Raw genomic sequence first — 27,891 nt, 5'->3', positions numbered from 1 at the left:
AAATCGTGAATGTTTCCAGATCGTGTGTTTTGCGTCACATAGCAGGCTTTTCTTATAAAAATCTCTTAAAACTTGTTTAAATGGTGTATGGTAGCTGGGTTTATCGTCAAGTATAACCTCTATAAATGAGACAGAGTGTAGTTTCCCTTTTTATTGAGACTATGTCTGAAAGTACTCACTCTGACCGAATAGTTTTTTTTTAATATTAGTTAAAAATAAATCATTTCAAATTGATTTTTAAGATTAACTGTCAGAAATTTATTAGTGTTTAGTATACTGAGAAATTTCGTGTAGGGTTCAGTGTGTGTAAACGTATATTACAAACTATCGAAATAAGATAAATGTATGCTAAGTAACTCAAAAAAATAGCAAGTGATTTATCATTGCCTTGAAGTGGCAAGACATCGTTTTGTATGAAATTTTGTGTGATAAGATCGACCTATCCTTTCTGGAAACATTTTACAATAAATTAATGAGAGTGGCACTGAAACTTGAGTAGTTTCATGTGCTCTGCCTACCCCTTCATGGGATACAGGCGTGATTGTATGTATGTATGTATGTAATGAAAATGAAATGTTTAATAAATGAAAAAAAGCTGAATTGAGAAATCACATAAAGTTTTGAATGACAAAGATTTTTATCTTTTTCGGATCAAAAGGGAAAAATGGAACCCTTGTACAATTATGTACTTTCTTGTCAATCCGTTTATCTATTTGTCAATATTCTTTATTTCGGAAAAACCCTATACTCAAGTGTACTGTACCGTTCCTTGAAGCTGTAAAAAAACCTTATTTCCAAGTAAATACAACATAGGTTAATTGAGTTGAAAAAAAATCTACACTCTCAAGGAAGTCAAAATTAATAGGGTACTTCCGGTTGACCTAAACTATAAAATTTGGAAAATAAATCGTATTACACCATACATCAGTACATGATTATTAATATATAGTTGTGAGAAAAAAATAGTAAAATGTACACGTAACCTTCGGTGTTCGAGACAGACTAGCATTATCCGGTTTTTTCAAGTTAAACATGCATAATGAAAACTTATTCAATACGTAAATGTTTACATAATACCACATTGAGCAACTTTGTAACTGAAATAACCTCCATTCATAAAAATTAATGGAATAAATATATTATTATAGTTGTAATATATTGGTAGTAAAGTAATATATTAATTAAATCGAGTTTTTTATTATAGTATTGTGTATTAAGCTTATAGTATTAAATCGTGGTTTTTCTGAAATAATTTATTCGAAAATGAATTGATAAATTACAAATAAACAACAACATAGTTAATTCAAATCATATGATTAAATAACTATGTGACGATAAAGTGCACAAACTGTATTTTGTTCCTTAAGAATAAAATCTAGTTATGTGATTGTAAGACACATACCGGTATTTACGACTCAAATTATAATCGCTATGTAACATATTTATGAAAAAATATTTTTTTAACCTTATAATAACTAAAATATAATTTCAAGTAATTTCTTAATGTATGCAAAAGTGAAAATACTTATGCCATAAAAATATTGATTTATTAATGTTAAGTAATTGCCGAAATAAACAGTTTTTTGTGTCTCCTGTAAAGTAGGTTAAAAACACATAGCGAAATTTGCACGCGCAGCGACGGTTTGTAACTAGAGTACGCTGGTTCGATCCCAGCCTAGGGCACTCCTCACGACTCCAGGCTGGTCAATAATTCTTCGATATTTCTATTTTCGGTCTTAACTAGTTTGGGCTCTTCCATAACATATCTTGATCTCTCTTTAGGCAAAGCTTCTCGTCCCAATACCGTCACTCCATAGCCGAGGACGTGAAATCCCGGAACGAGAGTATGACGTCACAGTCAGAGCACAAGGAACGGTATGCGCACACGCCGCGGATATACACGTCGCCCGTTCACAATAGGAAGACCAGTAAGAATGGTAAGTATTTCTAAGTTAGTAAAATATTTGACCCATTCCCTCATTCCATTTAGGCTATTCCCTCTAGTCTTACCGCGTAGTTTTGCCAGAACCACTGGGAATTTTCTTCCCAATAGACTTACTGATTGTAAGACTTTACTTTTTTGTACTAATCCAGACGCGACAACTGTTTCGAGGAACCCCGCGGCGCGAGGCTCCTATTTCTAGATTGTTTGCCCTTCGGACATCTATAGGTGCCTAACAAACCTTACCTACCTATTGCTTAGCCCTTACTATTGGTAAGTCTATTGGGAAGAAAATTCCCAGTGGTTCTGGTAAAACTACGCGGTAAGACTAAAGGGAATAGCCTAAATATTTACATATCTAGATGACAATGGAAAACTTTCCTCATATTCACTTGGGGTTGGAGTATCATGTATTTTTCTTGCATTCCTTTTATACCATCTCTCACACAGTCCAGCCACCTTTTCTTCAATTTTTCTTCCCACTTCTGCACACTTTTTCGTAATACCTTTACTGCTTAGGCCCACTTACACCAACCACTTAACCATATAAAATGGTGGGTTAACCCTAGGATTAGAGGCTTGGTGCAAGTGGCCCTTAGAGTACTACTCTGTAATATGATGCGGAGGGATGAAAGTCATATTACGAATGGAAAACCAAACTATTTTGAAGTGTTTCGAAAGCCTTTGTCATAAATAGTGATTCAGATGGAACGGACCATATTACACTTGAAGCATTCTGTGGTGGACAACCTCAGTTAAATTTATCCTTGTTGTAATTATTTCTACAACCGGTCTGGCTCAGTCGGTAGTGACCCTGCCTGCTGAGCCGCGGTCCTGGGTTCGAATCCCGGTAAGGGCATTTATTTGTGTGATGAGCACAGATATTTGTTCCTGAGTCATGGATGTTTTCTATGTAATATAAGTATGTATTTATCTATTTAAGTATGTATATTATTGTATATCGTCGCTTAGCACCCATAGTACAAGCTTTGCTTAGTTTGGGGCTAAGTTGATCTGTGTAAGGTGTCCCCAATATTTATTTATATCTAGGTACTATTTTCTTAATAACTTATTAAGAGGTGTGAATTTTCATTTTCTTATATTAACTTTATTTTATATGAAAAAGGATAAGTTTTATGAACTAACAAACATTTTTAGGCAGATTTTATTTAGTTTTTATCTGTTTTTGATAATGATTTTTGATCATTTATAATTCTGGTTTTTCGAACAGAAATGTTCGAAATCAGTCCCTACGCCGAGTTTGCCCTGGGTTTCCGAACCTTCGACCACGTGGAGAATCAAGACTTGCCAAGTCGGCTGCCTGGGCGACCCCGATTCGATACAGGTAAATCTTGCCTTTGTAAAATTACTTTTATTTTGTAATAATTCCAAGATAACACTGAAATAATGGATTAGGTACTGTCCGTAAATAGGTACCTACTTACATACTTCATATTTGCAAAGCTTTGAGCTTAAAAGAACTAAGCATGTCTTAATTCTTTAATTTAACGTTCCAGACTACGGTCGTGCTTGTTTTTGTAGTTGTCAACATTTTATATTTTATATTTATTATATTTATTTATTTCCCATATAGGTATGCAAGATACACTTATGTCCGTCAGGTTTTTCCATACAACTAAAACAACTGTTATTACTTACTACTAACTACTACACTTATTACTAGTACACTAATGCCTATTTATTCTAAAGTTACAATTTTGCAATTCACCCAAACAAGTTTGTCCTTCAAATAGTCTGACACATTATAGTAAGATCTTTCAGTTAATCGTGCTTTTACAACTGTTTTGAAAGTTTTGTCTGGTAAGTCTGTAATGTGACTAGGTATCTTATTGTAATAATGTATCGATTGGCCTATAAACGACTTCCTCACTTTGGCCAACCGTATGCGGCGCACTGCAAGTTTATTTTTGTTTCGTGTATTATAATTATGTATGTCGCAAATTTTTTTATAATTTAAATATTTTTTTCTGGCGTACATGATAACTTCATAAATAAAAAGCGAGGGCAGTGTTATGATGTTGACTTCCCTAAAACGGTCTCGTAGCGAGGTAAGCGGGCTTAGGTTATATATTGCCCTCACTGCTCGCTTCTGAAGAACAAAATATACTGTCAAAATCTGCAGACCTTCCCCAAACCAGGACTTAGTACAGGACAAAAAAGTGACACTTAAATATACACTCGTTAGTATGAACATGCGTAGTTACGCAACTAACGAACGATTTCTCATGACACAAAATGCGGCTCGATGCTGATAGATGTGACTTCACCCTTAGCTTATATAAGTATCACTTTTTTGTGTAAAGCGCCTGCATGTTAATGCTGCATTGCAGGCAATGAACATTGCTATTTTATTTCAGCAGCCGTTATAGATATATTTATTCAATCCCATATTACTCTTCAACGGCTCTCTGAATTAGTTTGTGTTTCATACATGTGGAAGCACATTGCGAGCACTAACCTTAGGCAGTACTTTCACCCTTGAGTAGGCAGCCATTAGCTAGAACTGGAAGTGCACCCGCCAACCTGACGTCAGAATGGCGGGTATCATTAATTTCTTAAATATCTCTGGAGTTTAAAGAGCACATTGCTCGAATTTTGGCGCACATTTGGCACATTGCTAGCACTAACTCCTGACGTATACCACACCAGGATTGCTTGATGTACACCCGCCATTCTGACGCTCACGGCATTTCGAGTGTTGTACTTGGAACACATGTTGTTAGTTTTGGCACAGAATATATAATAAGTAGTACCAGTACAGAGGGCTCACTCCTTTGATATTCACAAAATGCCGCCATTCTAAATTCTTACCTACATTAACAAACGGACCGCACGCGAGCAGCCAACATTGAATTTTATTGCGCCGCGCGAAGGTCGTCGCCAATGAATGGGCAGCGAACTCGCGGCCGCTGACATGTACTTGTAGCGCGGCGAGCGAGCGGCACAACGTCCCCAGAGCTCCGCACCGTACTGTATTAATGAATGGACAGTGGCGAAATAGGATGTCCAGGCTACTTCTGGAGCCACAGACTTTGCAACTTGACCTAAGGCAAAGCACGCACTGCCCAGACTATCACACAGTTTATCTACTTGCTGCACGGGAAGCATGGTCGCGCGATAGACGATAAAATCCTTGCGCTACGCCCATAGTTGCCCCTGAGGGATTTGATCTTATTTTTTCACTATCCCCTACCACAATTGGTACTCATATAAGACTTGTCTAGAAGCACAGTATAATAAAAAGTACTATCGTACAGTATGGCCACTCCCGCTCCCCGCTGAAAGTGCCGCCAACCCCCTCTCGGTTACCTTACAGTTACCGCCTGTCAAAAACACGAACAGTCGACCTGTTATATTTCACTCATACAAGCATAGTACGTTCACCTACACGAGCTAAGACTGTGTGCTAGGAATGCGCCTCTTTCAATATATTTGATCGCCAGTGTCCGAGGTGTGCTAGAAGCAAAGAAGATCGAGTATTATTATAGAGTTAGAGTCAAAGTAAAATGTGTAATCACAGTGCATAGACTGCCATCTCTCGACGTAGGTTTAAGACTTTTGAACCTCAGTTTTGACAATTTGGCCCATATTCTTAGCTTGATATGTTTTAAAATGTCAAATACTAATATTAGCGCCATCTAGCTGAGCGTACCCTTCTTCTGTATGGTACTGAGGTAAGTACGTTTTTTTCTTAGACTTTATCTGTCTATACGGAGTTATATATGTCTTTGGCTAGAAGTGTAGGTACTCTAATGAGCATTATTGTATTTAGCGCCATCTCTCGGCAAAATTTACTAAGTAATTTACGCGACTTGAGACTTGTGCGAACCTTTAGGCCTGGAAAGTCACATGAAAAGTTGTCGAAACTAATAATAGATGGCGCTGCATTTGAATATCTTGACTGATAACTCTAATACTAAATTGAATATACTCTAAGGTAGAGCAGAGTCTAACTGGGGAAGTACCTCCGCTTTACAAAAGACCACAGTCAAATAGCACTAGACCTTACTCATTGTTGTGTTCCTGCCGGTGAGTAAGGCAGCCAGAGCTCAACGAGGGTGCGGTATGCTGACGACGGGAGGACCTACGGAACTAATTAGGACAATAGATTGTCCTTTGAGTCGTCGGCACCCAGGCCCCTTCTAAGTACAGGTTTGTACAAGTTTCTAATGAGTCGGCAACGCACATGTGCCACTCCTTGAGTGGCAGGCGTCCATAGGTTACAGTGACCGCTTTCCATCAGGCGGACCGTATGCCTGTTTGCCACCTACGTGGTACAAAAAAAAAAGTCTCGACGAATTCACCTTAAACATTAAAAACTAAATCAAAATCGATTGATTCGTTCGAGAGCTATGATGCCACACAGACACGTCAAGCGTTAAACCTATTATTATTATAACACTCCGTCGTTTTTGCGTTGGTGGTTAAAAACAAGAAACCTCCTTCAAAACTATAATAAAACACAACTTTCTAGGAAAATTGGTCAAGTGCGAGTCGGATTTCGACATTTCCATACAAAAAGGTCATGAGCGCCTGACGACATGTGATGGCAACGTACACTAAATTTCGTACTTTCAAGATTTTGCGTATATTTCGGAAACGATAAGAGATAGAGCAAAATGGACTTCAGATTTTGGTTGTCGGTGGCACAGTTTTTTTGTTTTCGTATATATACACCTTTTTTTGGACCTATGTTGGCAATATTATGGTCAGTGAAGTTCTAAACGGTCTTAAGCGCCTCCTTTTTAGTAGGAACTTAAGTCATTTTGGCAAATGAATTTTTTTTTAATAATTTCTAAAACAAACGAAACAGAAATTAATTTCTTTATACCTGTCCAACGCGCTTACAAAATTTTAAGACGTTTAGTAACTACTTGCAGCGGCAGTGAGTGAAATTCGTAATCTGAGTTTTTTTCTCTTAAGTCCGACTTACGCTTGACTGTAGATTTCTAATAGGTTTTCCTGTAATCTACAGGTAGAGGGCTATCTCATGTATTTTTTTGAAAATTTTACGCTAAGTAGTTTTATACCTGTCCAACGCGCTTACAAAATTTTGAGACGTTTAGTAACTACTTGCAGCGGCACTGAGTGAAATTCGTAATCTGAGTTTTTTTCTCTTAAGTCCGACTTACGCTTGACTGTAGATTTCTAATAGGTTTTCCTGTAATCTACAGGTAGAGGGCTATCTCATGTATTTTTTTTCTTATTTTCTTAAATTACTTCTAAATTACCAAAATTAAAAATATAAAAAAATATATATTTCAGATGCTTATAAAATGCTCTTTCATTTGATATGTAACACAATATAGTTTTAATAACTTTGATTTTTAATTTTCAATTTTACCCCCCAAAAGTGGCCCCTGGGGGATTCTACAGAAAAGTAAACCTTGAAGTTTATTTTAATAGTATTTCGTAAACCATCAACTAATATATTTATCGATAAAAAATACTTCGAATTTCAAACTTCCGTAAAAATAAAAAGTATACTCATATTTTTAATTTTTTTATAAACGTGCAAACATTGATTAATGAACCTTACGTATTTATGGTACTTTTTTTTCATATTGGCTACACTGTGGCATCAGTTTTTTTTTAAACTTTGCCGCGGTTATTGTCATTAAAATTACGTTGATTTTAATTACTAATCAATACGTGCTGGCGGATTTTCATAAACGTAAGTAATTTTGTTGTAAAATAAAAATGAATAAAACCAATAACCAAGTGGTCCCACCCGTTACGAAAACATACATAAGTTTTGTTTTTCAATGACTGACTTTAAGGTTATGTTTGAAACTTATAAATTAGTTCTAGTGTAACAAAATAAAACTTTATGTATACTGATATCAAAGGGCCTGGCCGGACTGCCATGGTAAAATCGCCCCTGGCTAAATATGAAATATTGATATGCAGGATTATTCGTATTGTTACTACATGTACTACTACTGGATATTATGCCTCAAACTGTTTCCGTTTACGAAAAAAATTAAAAAAAAGAAATTTTGTTTTTATTTTTTTCTTTAAAACCGCGTATCCGATTGAGTTGTTCTTTGGATATTTTATAGATATATTAGGGATACATCAATAAAAAAAAAATTAACTTCCTGACTTTTTGTTAATGCATTTTTTTTTTTAATTTATGTTTTAAATATTTTTTTTACTACATACGAGTTAGCGACACCTACTATATTTTTATATAATAATCGCCATTTTATACTCTATTACATATATTTTTATCAAAAATATTAGTTTGGATCAACAATGTCAAAATAAGTTATTTATATATTACTAGTACCCTTTAGTACGTTGCTCCTGGAAAGTGATGTATGAAAATTTTGGCATAATTAATGGAAGATTTTTTTTTAATTGGGATATGTAGATTATAGGCCGAAGTTATTTTTCATCAACCCTCCCCACCCCTCCCCCCTCTGCGTCACCCCTCTACCCCCCCTTAAAGAGCCGAAAATGCGATTTTTCTCGATTTCTGACAAAACCGATGAAGATACAGAAAAAGCGTGTAGGAACGAAGTAATCCTTAATAAATTTACTACAAATCTCTCATAAACACTTTAGTGCTAGCACTTATAGTTTTCGTGCAATCCGTCACGAAAGTTGCTCCTTTCTGCAATTTTCTTTAAAGAATATTAAAGTGTTGTCCCAAAATGCTTACGAAATTTGTTTGATACGACTAAAATATTGTAAACTCATGACTATAATAAAATTAAGGGGATAAATCACTACCATGGTTGGGACTTGAACTCACGGCTTCCGGATAGAAACTCGAGGGCTCTACCAACTGAGCCACCAAAAGCTCATCCCTAGTTTCTAGCGAATCTTTCAGCTTTCTACTATATGAATCAATGGTACCCCTAGCGTCATTTATCTATCAATCTAGAGGCCGTGAGTTCAAGTCCCACCCATGGTAGTGATTTTTTTCCCCTGAAATTCATTCTGAGTTTATAATATTTTAGTACTATCAAACCGACGATTTCGTAAGCATTTAAGGAGAAAACTTATCATTCATTAAAGAAAATTGCAGAAAGGAGCAACTTTCGTGACGGATTGCGCGAAAACTATAAGTGCTAGCACTAAAGTGTTTATGAGAGATTTGTAGTAAATTTATTAAGTATTTCGTTCCTACACGCTTTTTTTGTATCTTCATCGGTTTTGTCAGAAATCGAGAAAAATCGCATTTTCGGCTCTTTAAGGGGGGTAGAGGGGTGACGCAGAGGGGGGAGGGGTGGGGAGGGTTGATGAAAAATAATTTCGGCCTATAATCTACATATCCCAATTAAAAAAAAATCTTCCATTAATTATGCCAAAATTTTCATACATCACTTTCCAGGAGCAACGTACTAAAGGGTAATACTAGTAATATATAAATAACTTATTTTGACATTGTTGATCCAAACTAATATTTTTGATAAAAATATATGTAATAGAGTATAAAATGGCGATTATTATATAAAAATATAGTAGGTGTCGCTAACTCGTATGTGGTAAAAAAATATTTAAAACATAAATTAAAAAAAAAATGTATTTAACAAAAAGTCAGGAAGTTAATTTTTTTTTATTGATGTATCCCTAATATATCTATAAAATATCCAAAGAACAACTCAATCGGATACGCGGTTTTAAAGAAAAAAATAAAAAACAAAATTTCTTTTTTTTAATTTTTTTCGTAAACGGAAACAGTTTGAGGCATAATATCCAGTAGTAGTACATGTAGTAACAATACGAATAATCCTGCAATCAATATTTCATATTTAGCCAGGGGCGATTTTACCATGGCAGTCCGGCCAGGCCCTTTCTGTCAATAAAATTGGAATCTATTAGCTGTTGAAATCGGTCCCACCCGTGACAATTGTTTCGTCACGGGTGGGACGGTTTTATAAGGTGGGTTTACTTAAGCATAAGTACTGATTTAAGAACGTGTTTGTGCAATTTACAACTATTTCACGTGTTATTAACCGTTTTTTTATAAAGAAACAGCTTGTATTTCAACAATTTGTGTTACATGCCCCAGGATTTTGGTGTTATTGGATCCTGGTACTTTTTTGCTACATCCCATGGCAAAGGAGCCGTGGATGGGGTAGGTGCAATAGTAAAAAGAGCTGTCTGGAGCCAAGTTAAGCAGCGGAAAGTTGAAATAAACAACGCTGAAGATTTTGTGGCTGCAGCGTGTAAGACCGTTAAAAACATCAACATCTTACATCTGTCAGAAGAAGAAATCGAGACTAACAAGAGAATCCTAGATTGTAGATGGGAACTCGCCACTGGTATTGATAAAATACAGTCGCAGCACTTTTTTAAAGGCTATAACAACGAAGATTTATTAGTGGGCACTACTGCTAATTCGGATCTGAAAAGGTGCGAAGCTTTCAAGCTCAGAGTTTCAAATATATACCCCGATACAGACTTGAGCAGTTGGAGTGACTCTGATTATGAAACTTTAGCATCAATATCGACAAAAAAAAACTTATAAGCCGCTCATTTTGCCTAATAAAACGTACGTGTCCCACCCGTGACAATGGTAGTCCCACCCGTGACACACTTTATTTATTTTTTATAAAAAAAAATACTAAATAATATGTCAATTTTTGTTTTCATATGATATGTTCAGTTTGTTGACTAAAAATTTAATTTTAATATGTATTAAAAAGTAATATCAAATAGCAGAGTTTTCATTTATACGATTCATGTGTATCAAGGATGTCAATTTTTTGTCCCACCCGTTGCAAAAATGTATTGTGGTTTTTTATTTATTTTGATGAAGTATTATCTCCGCCTTCACTATAAATATGAAAGTACGTCAAGTAATTTGTTGTTTTCTATGTAAACTAATATGTGTGTCACTAACAGAGTTTGCATAAATAAGTCGCACATACTAAAGAATTACGTACAAGTGTCCCACCCGTTAGAAGTGTCTTAGGAACAAATATAAAAATCGGAGAAATATAAGAACCGAGAACCCTAAAATGGCCCTTTTAGGTCTTAGGAACAATACGTATAAATATAAAGAACCGAGTTTTAAGAATATAATTACTGATATCAGAATTGCCGAGTAGAATATTAAAATTTTTAATTAATTTCTGTACCAATAATAAAAGCCATTGTAGAAGCTGGATTTTTTCTTTTCTCTGAATCAATTAACACGCGTTATAAAAAGCGGTAGCATATTCATATTTAACCTTTTCTGAAAAGAGCCTAAAATAAACCGAAAGCGAGTTTTTTTTAATTTGAAACTGTTCAGTTTCTAATTGCAAAAAGAAAATGTATTTTGCTTAAAAAGTTGATTTAATTAACATAAAGTCCGGTTCAGATCTGCGCCAACTCAGAGAGGAAACAGGCCGAGATAAATCTCACTGAATGTCTCTCTGTTGCTTTTAAACATGCTTATTCTGCTATCGATTTAAATTGGTAAAAGTAATTAACTTGGTACACGAAATTGAGATTGTTGAAAATGATTTTATATTATTCCCACATATTCATATTAGGTACTGGTTTTGTAAAATGTGGTTAGACACCGCATGCCAGCATAAAATTATATAATTATACTTCTTGTGGTTGTTTTACGAATCTCATTTCGTTGGTTTTATAAACTCATATTCAAAATTTAATGCGTAAGGGCGTGGGCGGCGCGGGCATAGCATTCATTTAAACTACTAATTAATATACTAAATTTTTATGTAATATGATGGCGGTTGATTACTTTTGAAGTAATGCCACTTGGAAGGAATAGAGTGGAATACAATATTTTTATTCGCAAACGCAGCAGAGAACCTGCAAAACCATTGCTAAGCGCTTTTTTTACTCCACTTGCTAGAAGATACATAATAATAGTAGTAAGTTAAACTAAAATCTAAAACAAACTATTGACACACAACATATTAAAAATAACGGCCTACATGCACTCCCTAGCATAAAGGACACGTCAGAAGGACTTTTGCGGCACTAGTTCCAAGCAATTTTTGCTGGAATACTCCCACAGCCGAGTCAGGACTGCCGGCAGAGTGAGCAATGCTCGCAGTAACTGGGACGGAATTGATCGCGGCCGTAGCTTCAGATGTCGAAACGTTTGTTCGAATCTTATTTAGATTTCGCAACGGTGCTCAGTTTTAACTACTAAGCAGACTTTCTAACTTTCTATTTTTAAAAAGTTTTTGGCGAAAATCAAATTTTTGGTACAAGACTTATCGCTGACTGTCATTTTTCCACTGGCAAATAGATCAAGCTTTGTTTGTAGCGATTTTGACAAATCCGTCCGTATAATTTGAAATTATTGTGTTTGCTTAACCCTAGTACAGGCGAAAAAAAAAAAAAACAAAATCACTGTCAACTTAGTTTGGCATGCCTCTAATTCTCATCAAAATAATTACTGAAACTCCAAACACGTCTAGGTCACTTTGTTTAATTATTACATGTTTTAATGCTTATCATCTTCTTAGTCGGAAAGTGCTTCAAAAACTTTCACGATTTGACCTGTATAAATATAGTCGTTTGTACACTTATTTACACATTAAAAAAATTTCATGTTAGGTAAATAAAAACTTGTGTTAAAAGTAAAAATACGTTTTGTTTTGCATCATTGTTACCGCGTATATTCATACGCTATTCTTAATAATGAGAAATTGAGAACCGAAGCGGCTGAAACATTATTTTCCTTGAGATATAATTTCAGCTTTTATTTGATATTCAATTTATAAACATCGCATTAACAATTCGAAATATATAGGGCGGGAAGTCTTGATACCTAGCCAACGTCACAATCGCTTTCTTTTTGTAAACGTTCCCTATCGTTTTTCTGTAATGGCGACGGAGCCAGACTGTATTTCAATCGGAACGCAGCGTCAACAGTATGCTAGCAAGGCTGGCAACGTGTCCTTGGGCCATTTTATTCAAAGTTTTCCACTCCACTTTTTTTGTAACATGGGTATTTTTTACGCGATTCATGTCAAAAGATTTCCATACATTTTTCAAACCTTCCATTCCTTTACCGCCATACAAAATGTATGAAAAAATGGTAACGGAATGGGAAAAAACATGAGATGTACATAGACGAAATTGTAACGTAATTGCAATAACAAAACAAAAATAATGTTATTCATAAAATTGAAATAGACATATTGTTAAAGAATACTTACCTTAAAGGGTCTCATTAGAACCCTTATTATATCGTTGTATTCTTATATATAATACATTCCAAATTTATATTGTCTATCCGTACGTGGGATAAAGTAAGAACAGGATATTAATTTCCTTTATATGAATCAATTTATTGTAACAGGAAATTAAAGGACTTCGTTAATCAAGTCTCGTACGCGCCTTATTGAATATTTTGTTATTTTTATTGATTCAAGTTGGTTTTATGTCTTTGTTTTATTTCATAGATACTTAAATTAAAGGAATAAATAAAACGAAATGATCTGGATTGTCATTTAAAAACTCGAATAGCACATGAAAATGTTTTTGAGGGTAATTTGGATCTAGGTTAGGATAGTACGATTAGGTACCAAGCCTAGAAAAACTTCGAAAAATGTATGGTGCACCGGAGCAATTTCGATTGGGGGCAATTTCAAGTACTTAATCTATTTTTTATCGCGTTTTAAACTATTAACCAGAGTGTCATATGTGTCCACTGGTCACTGTCAAAATTGCCCAGGAGGTCCTTATGTGATTTGACAGCGACGGCAGGCAGTTATGGTGGCGCCACCTGGTGCCGTAGCCGAATGGCATTTCTGCGACGCAAAACGAAGACGAAACCCGCGAAAGGTAGTCTGGCTCTGTCGCGCCAATACGCAAGAGTGATAGAGATAATATCTACGAGCGTTTCGTTTCGTGAGCGTTTCGTTAGCGTTTCGTGAGCGTTTGTGCCATTCGGCTACGTACCCTGATGTTATGAAAAATCTGTTTGCCTCCTCATTGTAAATACGGGAAGAAAACTCAATATAGAATATGTTTTTTAAAAGTCATTACGTAATGTTGTGACTCTTGATTATAAATACTTAATTTCTGAATGACAGCAATTACATTTACCGTCATCAAAACTTGGTACCGAAACTTTCGCATTGTCAACAAATTCAGGAACATCAACGTCAAACTTTTATTCATCAACCCGAAATATTATTATAATCTACTTACACAGGAACTCAGAATTTAATTACCAGACACGAAGTCGGAAATCCAATTAAGACATCTTCATTTTGGATGTCGGGAATAAATTCGGTCGGTCTCATATTTCAAGGCTGGCAACAGTAGCCGAATCTGAGTTGACTGTTTTGTGACTTCAGCGAGCTAGATATTACTTATACCTCTAAAGAGATATGTGTATGTGTAATTGTGTGTATAACTAGAATAATAATTAGATGACAACGCTCCGAAAGTATTTGCTATCCCAGTGTTATATACTTTTCCGAAGTAAGGACTGTATCGTTAAGTATAAGGACAAAACAAACCTCGTCTAAATGTTGACAGCATAATTTGTATTATTATCCGAGAGTATGATCTTAAGGTATTGGTAAGTACTATTTGATATAAGAAGGTCTGATATTTTTTTTATTTTAGGGACTTTATGGTACTTTCATTAAGGTTAGCAAATAAAGACAACCCCTATCTGGCTTAATTTGAGAATATTTCAATGAATCTTTGTACGATTTCAACAAACAAAGGTTAATATGCTGCCAAAATATATTCTTTAAGAGTCGTCTCCATGGTTTTTCCAATTGGGTACTTGTAGAATAAATGCGGCGAAGTTATATAATTTAAAAAAACGCAATTTTGAGCAACGTTCCGGATTGCCGTAAATTTTTGATGCTAGCAGGATGAGAGAAACAGATAAAAAAATTAGCCATAGGCCAAAGTCTAATTGACATTCATGGTGTTTGAACAGTGCTTAAACCAGATCGATATAAACAATGTATGCTAGTCAAATTCGACATCAAAGTCGGAGTTAGAGTAAGCACCATGCCACATTCTCTAAATGGCCGCCATACACAGATCCTGAACTATATTTTTTAAATAACAGTGGCTAGACTATGTCCAGATATTCTGCTTTGTGGATCATGTGTCGTTGAGGTTCGCACCATACAATTTTTTTCGCAATCGTATCGTCTTTTACGCACTTTGTGAATTTTCTAGTAGCATTTGTCCGGAATTGTAATTGGTACTCGGGAGGATTAAGTCAATACTGTCTAAACCATATGCTTTACGTCGAGTTTTAGGACAAAATGTGTACCTTATTATGTGCCTTATTAAGTCTTGGCTTGTATTTTATCGGTAATAGCAAATAAAACAAAGTTGATACAGTCTTTATTTATCTTTAACAAGTCTAATATTAATAAGTTTTGTATTTTGTCGGTGCGGGGTGAAAACGTTGTTCCTAATCCGTTATTTTGGCGTTTTTCTTTTCTTAGAATTAAAAAAATAAGTTCTTTTTGTAATAGGTTTTTCATTATTTGTTTCCCCGGTTTTCCCCTCAGCGTCCGCACGTAATAATGCCCCTCCCTTTACACATTTATTTTACATACTGAAAGTTTAAATAAAATATCCTTGGGGATATTTTGACGATCTCTGGAGATTTAGTATCGTTTAAAAGTATACTTCAATTGTTTCTTTGGTACAAGGACAAAATACACCGTCGGTGAACTCGAACTACTCGAAAGCTATTCCAAATTCTAAACTTAGATCCAACAGCCCTCCATTTTCATACAAAGCACAAAGCTAGAGTGACAACTCTGCATTTGGAACTCCATTGTTATAGTTGCTGGCTCCGCCGTTTGGGATGCGGGCGCCAGTTACTGGCGCGCGGAGGCTGCCAATCACTTTGATTTGCGGACTGTCCTATCCATACTAATGTAGCTATTGTTGTGCGGTGTATGATGTAATTGATGACAAGGACACTGATATTAAATCACTGTATTTTTCTGTTTATGAAACTATGTTGTTAGAACACAGACTGACTGAACTAGACTGTAAAGTGTAGAGTTGATAGGTTGCAATAAATATCAATGATCGATATTATATATTATACTAGCTTTTACCCGCGGCTTCGCCCGCGTAATAAAAGTATTCTTATTGAAACGTTTACAAAAAATAAGATTTTCATTTGGATCCGTAGGTTTCTTTGTAGGTAAGCGGGGCAATTCTCGACTGGGGGGCCATTGTAACTGATCTATTTGCTGTACGGTCAGCCAAGAAAGTGGTTTACCACTTTTCGACTCTATTGATCGAAAAGTGGTAAACCACTTTTTTGGCTGACTGTACCTTACACATATTACTATTGTTTTAAAAGAAATTCTTGCAATTATTGTAGAATTGTTACACAGCGACCACAGCGTAGGTAGTAGGTACGAATATGTTTGTATTTTACCTATATAAATATTTATACTGGGGAAACTTCATACAACCCACATAACCAGTATCTCGACGCTATGGTCGGTAGGGTAAAAAGTACTTCCTTGCATTATCGCTTACAATTTTTTCCATTTTGCTTATAGGTACTTATTGCAAACGTAAACATATAAAAAATAAAACCGCCTTCAAAAAAAGCGTGTTACAAAACACGGAGAAACTAAAAAGCCAAAAATAATAAACCTTCGAATTCAGATTTCTTATCGGATTGCAATAATCTAAACATCCAAATTATAAAAAAATCAATTATTTTTGTAGTCGGTACCAGACCTGTTCGTCGCCTTGCTATTTCCTGTTTGCCCCACCCAACCATACGCAGGCTGGCCCCGACTCCAAAAATAATTGATTTGTTTATAATTTGGATGTTTAGATTATTGCAATCCGATAAGAAATCTGAATTCGAAGGTTTATTATTTTTGGCTTTTTAGTTTCTCCGTGTTTTGTAACACGCTTTTTTTGAAGGCGGTTTTATTTTTTGTTAAAAAGTTAATTTATTTGTTGATTTTTAGTGGTTCCTAGTGATATTATATGTATCAGTCCGAATATATATGTACAGTAGTGAAAGAATTATCCTTTAACTCCTAACCGTTGAGGAGTTGACCTTCCATCATCAGCTCAGCCACATAAAATTATTACCATCAGGCGTAAATACTGGTTACTGGAGGGTTGACGTCAGGCGGGCGGCCGGTTGTAAAAACTAAATGCCAAAACCTTTTGCAGTATGACTATCGGACTTAAATGGAGGAAGATGATCTGCTGCGCCGACCCCAAATAATGGGAAAAGGGCAAGGGAATGATGATGATGAGGCGTAAATACTGGTGTACCTTTAAAAAATATACTAAGAACATTACATGTGCCTATAACATTTGAAGAGTTCCCTCGATTTCTCCAAGATCCCATCATCAGACCCCGACTTGGTGCCAATGGGACCATCTCTGAGTTATACCCGTTCGATCAAAAAAAAATATTTGAAAATCGCTCCACAATCCTCGGAGATATCGAGTAACATACATACAAAAAAAAACATTCAATCGAATTGAGAACCTCCTCCTTTTTTGAAGTCGGTTAAAAAGCAAGCAAACAACGATCTTCTTACAGCACATTGAATGTAATAGTTATTACGGATGCAGGATACTCGCCGATGCCTACTTACTAATCCCTTCGCACTGAGCCACCTGCATTTTACACTGCCTAGATATCGATTACCCACCGATTAGTCCGACCCCAATCCCTATTCTTATCCTCGTCCCTATCTCTATCCTTGTCCCCGTCCCGTCCCTGTCCCTCCCCTATCCCTATCCCCGTCCCCGTCCCCTATTCCTATTCCTATCCTAGGCTATCCCTATCCCTATCCCTATCCCTATCCCTATCCCTATCCCTATCCCAATCCCAATCCCAATCCCAATCCCAATCCCAATCCCAATCCCAATCCCAATCCCAATCCCAATCCCAATCCCAATCCCAATCCCAATCCCAATCCCAATCCCAATCCCCCAATCCCAATCCCAATCCCAATCCCAATCCCTATCCCTATCCCAATCCCAATCCCAATCCCTATCCCTATCCCTATCCCAATCCCAATCCCTATCCCCCTATCCCTATCCCTATCCCTATCCCTATCCCTATCCCTATCCCTATCCCTATCCCTATCCCTATCCCTATCCCTATCCCTATCCCTATCCCTATCCCTATCCCTATCCCTATCCCTATCCCTATCCCTATCCCTATCCCTATCCCTATCCCTATCCCTATCCCTATCCCTATCCCTATCCCTATCCCTATCCCTATCCCTATCCCTATCCCTATCCCTATCCCTATCCCTATCCCTATCCCTATCCCTATCCCTATCCCTATCCCTATCCCTATCCCTATCCCTAACCCTAACCCTAACCCTAACCCTAACCCTAACCCTAACCCTAACCCTATCCCGTTCCTGTCCCTGTACCTGTCCCTGTCCCTGTCCCTGTCCCTGTCAAATTATCATGCTAGGAGGTGAACTTTGAAAAATCCTTTCTTAGTGGTCCTCTAAGGAACTTCCGTGTCAATTTGAAATCTCTTGAACCAGAAGTAAAGATAAAAACTAAACCTATACTTATGGCTATTTTGGATTATGTTATATTTTATTTAAGTAAGTACCATATTTTATTTTATTCTATAACTTATTAACAAAATTAACATAAAAAGTACATATTAGTAGTTAACTTAAGACAAATAAAATACAATTAAATTAAAAACTAATCTAAATTAAACTAAGTCAACTTAATAATTATAAAGATATATACATAATATACATATATGCAACTAATGGCTATTTTGGATATTTTAACCCCATTGCACAACAACAGGGGAGAAAATTTCTTTTCCACCTCATTAGATTTTAAAATCGTTGTACCTATTTATCGTGTTCAGCGACCCGATAAACCATAAAAACGATACCCATATTGTGTTTTTGACTTTACCCCCTTTTCACCCCTTTAGGGGTAAAATTTTCAAAAAACCTGAAAAATGTATTTAGTCATATGTCTTTAGGAATCCTCCTATGAAGTTTCGAATAAAATAGTCAAACTAATCTTGTTTCCCCATACAAACTTTGAACCCCCATTTCACCCTTTTAAGAGGAGAATTTTGAAAAATCCTTTCTTAGTGCTTCTCTACGCCATATAAGGAACCTATGTTTCGGCTGTGTGTTGATATATTATGTCAGTTAGTCAGGCAGTCAGTTTCTTCTTTTATATATTTTTTGATATTTAAACCCCATTGCACTACAACAGGGGAGAAGGTATTTCACTTCCGCTTCGTTAGATTTTAAAAACGTTGTATTTATCGTGATCAGCGACCCAATAAACCGTAAAAACGATACCCATATTAGTTTTTGGACTTTATCACCCCCTTTTCACCCTTTCAGGGGTTAGATTTCAAAAAACCTGAAACACGTCTTTAGTCATATGTTTTTAGGATCCCTCTTGTGAAGTTTCGAATAAAACAGTGAAACTAACATTGTTTCCCCATACAAACTTTGAACCCCCATTTAACCCCCTTAGGAGACGAATTTTGAAAAATCCTTTCTTAGTGCTCCTCTACACTATATAAGGAACCTACGTGCCAAATTCGACATCTCTAGGACCAGCGGTTTCGGCTGTGCGTTGATATGTCAGTCAGTCAGTCAATATCTTCTTTTATTTATATATTTTTTTGATATTTAAACCCCATTGCACCACAACAGGGGAGAAGGTATTTCACTTCCGCCTCGTTAGATTTTAAAAACGTTGTATTTATCGTGATCAGCGACCCGATAAACTATAAAAACGATACCCATATTGATTTTTTTACTTTATCACCCCCTTTTCACCCTTTTAGGGGTTAAATTTTCAAAAAACCTGAAACACGTATTCAGTCATATGTCGTAAGGAATCTTCCTGTGAAGTTTCGAATAAAATAGTCAAACTAATCTTGTTTCCCCATACAAACTTTGAACCCCCATTTGACCCCCTTAGGAGGTGAATTTTGGGAAATCCTTTCTTAGTGCTCCTCTACACTATATAAGAAACCTACGTGCCAAATTTGAAATCTCTAGGACCAGCGGTTTCGGCTGTGCGTTGATATGTCAGTCAGTCAGTCAGTCAGTCAGTCAGTCAGTCAGTCAGTCAGTCAGTCAGTCAGTCAGCTTCTTCTTTTATATATTTAGATTGTATGACCACCAACCAACCAACGATTGTACAACCGTGACAGTGTAGAATTACTCGTAAGTAATTCTACACTGTCACGGTGTAGTGCTACGTCGTACGACCAATAACATAGTTTTCTCCGTATGTTGCAAATTCGTTTCTGAGAGGCAAAACGACATATGGGTAAAATTTAGAAAGTCAACTAAAGCTCAGAGTAGAAAATAACTTTCGGTTAATAAAATTAGTAAAAAAATATAGACGGTTCAGTCACAACCAAGAACGATATAATACGGGACTGACAAAGCCCATACAAAAAAGCGTACCCCTAAATGTATGGGCTGTTTATAGGCTTAAAACTAGATGGCGCTGTTTCGCAGCCTGGAAGTGGCCAAAATCATATTTTATTTTCCCCAAATATTTTTGCGTATTTTTATTTTTTATTAATAACAAATGACATATTTCTTTATTTTAAAATCATAAAATCACGTCAATACACATTTTGAAAAAAATAAATTTGTAAGCATTATCAATGTAGTTATGATAGTATTTAATAGGTGGCGCTAAAAAATCGAGGTAAGATTCTTTGTATAATAAATATTTATTATAATAAATTTATTGTAATAAATAATCCTTGGTCACAACGAAAATATTCCTGTTTGTAAATAGGTATATTACTAAAACGCTGTTCACTACATGAAATTACCTCTACGAATCCATAACTTCATAAAGCCAATTATACATTAATATTAATTTCCCCGAATCCTCTTAAATTTAATACTGTCTATTAATCTTGATAAATTAAAGATAAAATTAATGACTGTTTCTTCCATTTAAGTAAGTTTTTCGTAGAGGTTTAATGAATCTGTCTGGGAGATCCCCGGGGCTCGTTAATTGATTGATCGTCTCTTGGCACCATTAACCTTTTTTCTAGATAGCCTTAGCTGCCCACTTCGGGTCACCAATATATTTTATTAGGGATAAGTGTTGATAATGCCTTAGTTATTTTTTTTTTTTATTATTTATTTATTTACACAAAGAAAATTACACAGTATGACAGTAAATAAAACTAAAGCACCGTGAATTTTAAATAAACATTACAACAAGTAACACAAAATAAAATATATTGATTTAAACTAACACGATCTTCACTCATATTATTAAATTAAAACGGGACTTAATCGCGTAAAACTTACGTTTTATATTTAACCCGACGTTTCGGACATGACATTACGTCCGTGGTCACGGGTAGACTGGCTGGGAGTTGTATCAACATCTTCTAGCTGTACGAGTTTTTCGAACTACCCGCACTTGATTGTCATCAGTCACTTTTACGCTAGGGTTGCCACTCTGCCTACATACAACACTCACGACATCCGATGGTATGAGACGGGAAGTTTTCTCACGTTTACACTTGCTAATCACTGATTCCACGAAGATGAAATCCCTTGCCCTTCATTTTGATTGAAATTACGATGTTTCCTGATTTCAATCGCTTCACGTACTTTCCTGCTATAGTAAAGACGTTCAGTTGAAAGGACTTTGGGATTATGCAGTTCAATCCAGTGGTTCGGTCCTGACTCTAGCAAATGCTCGGCAACCGCAGACTTATTTATTTGTCGTTTTTTGACCGCCGCGATATGTTCTTTGACCCTTTCCGCTATGGTGCGTTTGGTTTCTCCAATATAAGAACTACCACAGCTACAGTCAATCTTATAAACGCCTGGCGTCTGATATGGAATAACATCCTTTGCTGACCTTAGTTGCCCCGCCACCTTCGACAACGGCATGTACACAGTCTGTATCGAATACTTCTTTAGTATGGTACCAACCTTGTCTGTCACTCCCTTGACATAGGGCATAAATGCCGGTCGTCTTGCAACAATCGGATGCTTCTTCGCAGGCTTTCGTCTCAGTTGCCGACAATCCACCCTGTACCCATTCTTTCTAAGAACCTCCTGAATGTGTGACATCTCACTCTCTAAAAATTCAGGGTCACAAAGGTCATGTGCTCTGTTCTTTAGGGAATTAACGACGGACAGTAGGTGACGAGGGTGGTGGTGAGACTGAGCATTGAGGTATCTATCTGTGTGAGTAGGCTTCCTGTAGACAGTGTGCGCCAAGGATCCATCCATCCGACCTATCACTTTTATGTCCAGAAAAGGCAAACTTCGATCTGATTCCAATTCATACGTAAATTTCACCTTCTTTCCCGTCTTTTCTTTCCCGTCTCATACCATCGGATGTCGTGAGTGTTGTATGTAGGCAGAGTGGCAACCCTAGCGTAAAAGTGACTGATGACAATCAAGTGCGGGTAGTTCGAAAAACTCGTACAGCTAGAAGATGTTGATACAACTCCCAGCCAGTCTACCCGTGACCACGGACGTAATGTCATGTCCGAAACGTCGGGTTAAATATAAAACGTAAGTTTTACGCGATTAAGTCCCGTTTTAATTTAATAATACAAAATAAAATATTAAACAGCAAAATTAAACATAACAATTATACAAAAACGGTTACAATATTTTCCCTTATGTTTAGGGAAGTTTAGTGGCATACCTTTAATTTTTAATCGTCGTCGTTTTATTTTTATAGTAGGCCAGTAAAGACAGCTACCAGATCCCGTTCCGTTAAGCGAAAAATGAACTAAGAAGACTTTCCTTCGATTTAAATTTAATAACATAATTATTATATGGGCCATTTTTTTCAAAGTCGTTCATCCTACTTTTTTTGTAACATGACATACTCAGAATCGCGTGGTCTTTCGATCCTGATAGGAGGAAAAATGTCCCAAGATTTCCATACATTTTTCAAACCTTCCATTCCGTTACCGCCCTACAAATGGGAAAATAACCTTGGGACACTATTTTTCTCTTATTAGGATTAAAAAAGCTCGCGATTCTGAGTGGAAACCACATAAAATATTCCAAATAAATAAAAAATGGAAAACTTTGAAAAAAATGGCCTTAATAATTTTTATTGAGAAAATGTGAAATTTCATTCTTAGTTTTTCATGTTTAAATAAAATGGACAACATTTTAAAAATCCTATTTTTGCCAACAGAGACCAGTTTCCAGGCTCGCTCGGAGTCAGACGACAGTGACAGCACTTCGAAAGCGACCATGTCAGCGATTCCGCGAAGTAAGACTCGTTTTAGCTTGATTCAACTATTTTAGTTCAAATAGGAAATCAATTTTAAAACATTTTTAAACATTTTTTACCTTACATTAAAAATTACATAAAGTAAAGCAAGGATAAGTAGGTGACGATTTTGATAGGGTTAAGTGAACGTCATAATGCTATCAAAGTTTGACGTTTAAAATAACATTTGAACTGGCGAGGCTGTCAAAATCGTTGTCAACTTATCGTGGACTGACCTTACCTCGAAATGAGTCACGCAACTTTCCTCTATACAAAACTTGTCAAAATTTGACAATTTCATTTAAAATCCGAGTTTAAAGATATCGACTTCATTTTAGGCCACTAGTTTCATACTAAGTTTCACCATTTGGTGGGACTTTGCGAAAAACGATTGACATCGATTTTTAGTATAATACTTTGGGCCAGATTGTGACAGAACTCAGTCACTGGTCCCACCACGAGCTAGTAAGTTATGAGCTATCGGGTATAAAAATCTTATACTATTAAACGAGCAATTCTTGTATATTTATTTATTTATTTATATATACCGACGATCGGATTAATATTTTCGAGTTTTCATGAGTTTTTCTTTCGCATTTGTAAACGTAAAATATGGTCCTTAATTTCGCCGCGCGCGCATCGATTCCGCTTAGCTCAGTCGCACGAGGTTGGTCTAATGTACGCAGATAGATCGTAGGTGTCAGGGTTTCGAATCCCGGCCAGAAATTAAGTTTTTGTTTTTTGTCTTTTTTTTTGTTTTTGTATTTATAAGAGTTTTTTTTTATCTAAAGACGTGATATATTAAAATAGAACCCCAGTCGCCCAGATATTAATGTATATAAGAGAGACACGGCGATGTTTATAGTTACTCGCCTAGCGGTGCACTACTTATAAAAATCGCCATGTCTATTTTATTTGCACGGGAATGCTTATCTTTTGTTCGTTTTTATAGCCGATACCTCATAGTTTACTAGCTCGCGGTGGAACCAGTGCCTCACGCGATATTGTCAAACTTGAAAGACGATACACAAAGGCACTGTCCCACTGCGCAATCTGTCAAACATCTCTCATCAAGTCACCTTTTGTCTTTAATCGAGTCAAATGGGTCCCTAGGTGTTGGCTATTACCTCCTTGTCATTAATTACGCTCGGTGTAGTCACGTTGTACACAACTGTCTCGTTTGAGCCAAATTGGGTAACAGGTCAATTAGCGGTCATTAGTGCTAGAAGCAGCCGAGCCGTTGGCGCCGCCCAGTGCGGCTCGTAAAATTTAATGAGCTACCTAGTAACATGAAATATTGGCAGGAAGACAGCAAAATTTTGAAGATATGTATTAAAATGTCAAATATTAATATGCGCCATCTAGCCGAGCGTTCCCCAAAGGTGTAACGCCATCTAGGCCACCGTACCTTTTTCTCTATGGCTTTGAGGTACGTTTTTTCTTAGGCTTTATCCGTCTATACGGAGTTAGGTACATATGTCTTTGCTGTAAGGTAAAAATACCCATCCGTGCCACGTTACTACCCAAATTGATGAAACCCTTTTGGCTCATTTATTGACAATGACTTAAGATTAAAAGTGGCATTACTGGGTGCACTTGTTTATGAATTTCGTTTCGAATATATTTATCGTAAAGATACTTTTTCAAACTCATAGATTAATTGTTCTTCCTTGTTGGTCCCTCATTACAGAGGATCGTGACTTGTCAGCTCTTGCCATTTGTCTCCATCGGTCTCGATCTCCTGTAGCCCTCATCGCTTGTTGGAGTTAGCTTGAGGTGGCATTTTTGACTTTGAACCAAACAGTTGAAAGGCCTCTGAGGTCCTTCCTCTTCCACTTTAATATTGATTTTGATTAAACCTCGATTGATTAATCCCTTCCACTATTTTAAGCACAATCACTGTTTTAGTTTATTTATGTTATACTTTTTCTAATGACCCTTTTTTGCTTCATTTTCAGGACACTGCCGTACACCGCATCACAGATAACAACTGAAGCATTAAATGATAATCAAAAATGTGTGTTCTTTGTCGAATAAACAATCTTTAAATAAAGATGCAAATGTACCTACTTTGTACGATACAAATAATACGTAATATTATAGAACTATTAAACTGACATATCAACAATATGCTTACGTACAGATGCTGTCCTTACCTAACAACTTGTTGGTTGAATTGTATAATTTTACATATTACTGAGGAATTGTGTTGGTACCAAAGTTGGTACGTTGGATTTTGATCTAAAGTTTTGGAGGATAGATATTAATATAAATGCATTCAGCCAATTTTAATATAGCTACAAGTGTAGCTTTTTCTATAGTTTTCCTGCTTTATGGAGAAAAGAATATACGAACATACATCCCGCCGAGCGGGTTTCCGTCACTCAATGTTTTTAAAAAAATGTTGACAAAAATGTTTTTCGTCTGAACTTATTTGCAAGTTCGTGCAAGAGACATAAATAAAATGCAAGTACAATCGGCATCAAATGTAGCGAATCAGTTTGTGATTTTTTTAACAGTAATTACATTAAAAAAATATCTCTTACCTATTTCTATACTAAAGACAATAACAGCTTGCTTTCGACTACACCGGCCATGTTTAGATTCTAGCATTTTGACATTTCATAAAATTATCATAATTTAAATGATTTAGCTTTTCAATATCCGATTGAATATTCTAAGGTGAACAAATACTTTTGGTACCTACGTATTAATTAAATTCGCTACTGTTGACGCTGAATGTACCCACCCAGATTTACGACGTGCCAATACTGTAAAGTCAAGTGAAACGACACTATAATGTAAAACTTAATGTTAGAAGTAATTTATAGAGTTGATCTCAACCATTATATTATAAAGTATATAGACGTTTATATTTAAATTATCTTTATTCAAAGACTGATGTTTCAATTAGCATAAGATAGGTAAAACCAATTTGTGTCAATAAATAGTTGTATTGTAAATATTTAAATAATCGAAGTTCTCGACCATTTCTGAATTGTTTCAGGTCTTTTGTTACAAGTTTACGTAGTAAACTGGCAGACATTAACAGTTATTTGTTTTACAAGGGCGCGAAGTTGTTGTTTAACCGCACGTGTCAATATTGATACCCGAGCAAACGAAATATTTCAATACTAACCCCGCGAGCAGAGCGTAACGAGTGGTTCGTAATGTGGAATCTTGAACGTTTCGAGGGTTTCAAGGCACAAAGGTTAAACAAACTTTGCCGCCGAGTCAAAAACAAAATTTTTCACCACACCAACAAGAACAAAATATTAACTGTAAAACATCAAACTAAATCAAATTCATCAATTTATACAATATTTATGATTCAAAATCAGCATTTATAGGTAAATTCTACCAGCCAGCTTAAGACATCAAGTTAAAATAGTATGAAATTTCTTTGCACTCTTGTGTATAAAATGCAATTTTGCTATCTGTTTTAGAAGAATCAAGAGGACCTTTACCAGTTGATGTGGTGAAAAATCCCTTATATATACTAGACCTGTTGCAGATTTGATCCCAGAATTATTTATATCTGTGGTTAATATAGTGTATTCTAGAGAATAGAAGATTCAAAACGTGAATGAAATAATGTGTTCCGTTTCTGATTACAAGCAATTTCTATAGTTTCTGCCGTATATCCAATATCATAAAACGAGCCATATATCCGATATCATAAAACGAGCCGTATTGTGATTTCCACATACATTTCAATATGGATATAATATGTGAGTTACATTGAAACAGCTGTTTTTAAGCAAAAATTAACTTATGATGTTGTGTATTTCTGATGACGTATTTCTGAACGGATAATTTTAATAGCATTTTTGTTATTTACTTGTAATGTACGTGAAATAATATTATAATGTTCCATGTATGAATTATGAGCAGTTTTTTTTCTACCCTAATTATTTTTCATATATTTTAAGTAGTAATGATTAAAATAAGGTAAGTATGAGCGCCGATGACTGACGCCGATGTGCGCTAATTTAAGGTCCAATTTGACTATTTTTGAAGAACCATAACAACAAACATGGTATACAAAAAGCAAAAACTTGGACATAGATAGCAACTATTGCTCCTGCTTCAATGACTACGGAAGGAACAGTAAAGTACGTTTGTATGGAAAAAATGACAATACCTTTGCCTTTTAATCATAGCAGCAGTAATAACATTATCCGGTAGCCTCACAAACGCAGCTTCATTGCAAAATAGTCCCTCATAGAATCTGACTATTGTTTTAGTTTGTGGCGTCAGAAACGTACTGAAAAATCATTGCTCTAGCTTTAAAAACCACAGTGGAATGAGTACGTTCGTAAATATTACTAAGAAATATTAATGATTATTAATCAAAGTCCATTCAAATCAAATTAATCAAATCATTTGCAGCAGTAATAACATTATCCGGTAGCCTCATACACGCGGCTTCTTTGCAAAACAGTCAACCATAGTAATCATTGCTTCTAATTAACACAAGTCAAATTACAATCTATTGAAAATATTTCAACTTGTGCTATCCAGCCTCAGGCACTAGAGGCCTTGGTCATTTTCTCTTTCACATGTGTAATTTATTTCGGTTTTAAGTAATCATTGCTTCAATAGCGTAAGCGTAAGAAACCTAACGAAAAATCATTGCTCTAGCTTTAAAAACCACAGTGGAATCAGATGAGTAGATAACTACGTTCGTAAATATTACTAGAAATATTAATAATTAT

General features: G+C 35.8%; 1 protein-coding gene across 1 annotated transcript in view; it reads left to right on the top strand.

The window, feature by feature from the left end:
* The window catches only part of LOC125241851 (Down syndrome cell adhesion molecule-like protein Dscam2), an 87,593-nt gene extending 61,134 nt beyond the window's left edge, over positions 1–26,459 (top strand). The window contains 4 exon segments of the mRNA XM_048150533.1: positions 1,783–1,937; positions 3,174–3,287; positions 23,096–23,173; positions 25,132–26,459. Of these exon segments, the coding sequence (XP_048006490.1) occupies positions 1,783–1,937; positions 3,174–3,287; positions 23,096–23,173; positions 25,132–25,160 (376 nt within the window). The 3' untranslated portion in view covers positions 25,161–26,459.
* Positions 26,460–27,891: the final 1,432 nt, after the last annotated feature.

The sequence above is a fragment of the Leguminivora glycinivorella genome, chromosome 2 (genome assembly GCF_023078275.1).
Source record: "Leguminivora glycinivorella isolate SPB_JAAS2020 chromosome 2, LegGlyc_1.1, whole genome shotgun sequence".
In the NCBI taxonomy this organism is placed as follows: Eukaryota; Metazoa; Arthropoda; class Insecta; order Lepidoptera; family Tortricidae; genus Leguminivora; species Leguminivora glycinivorella.
This window is presented reverse-complemented; position numbering and strand designations above follow the sequence as displayed.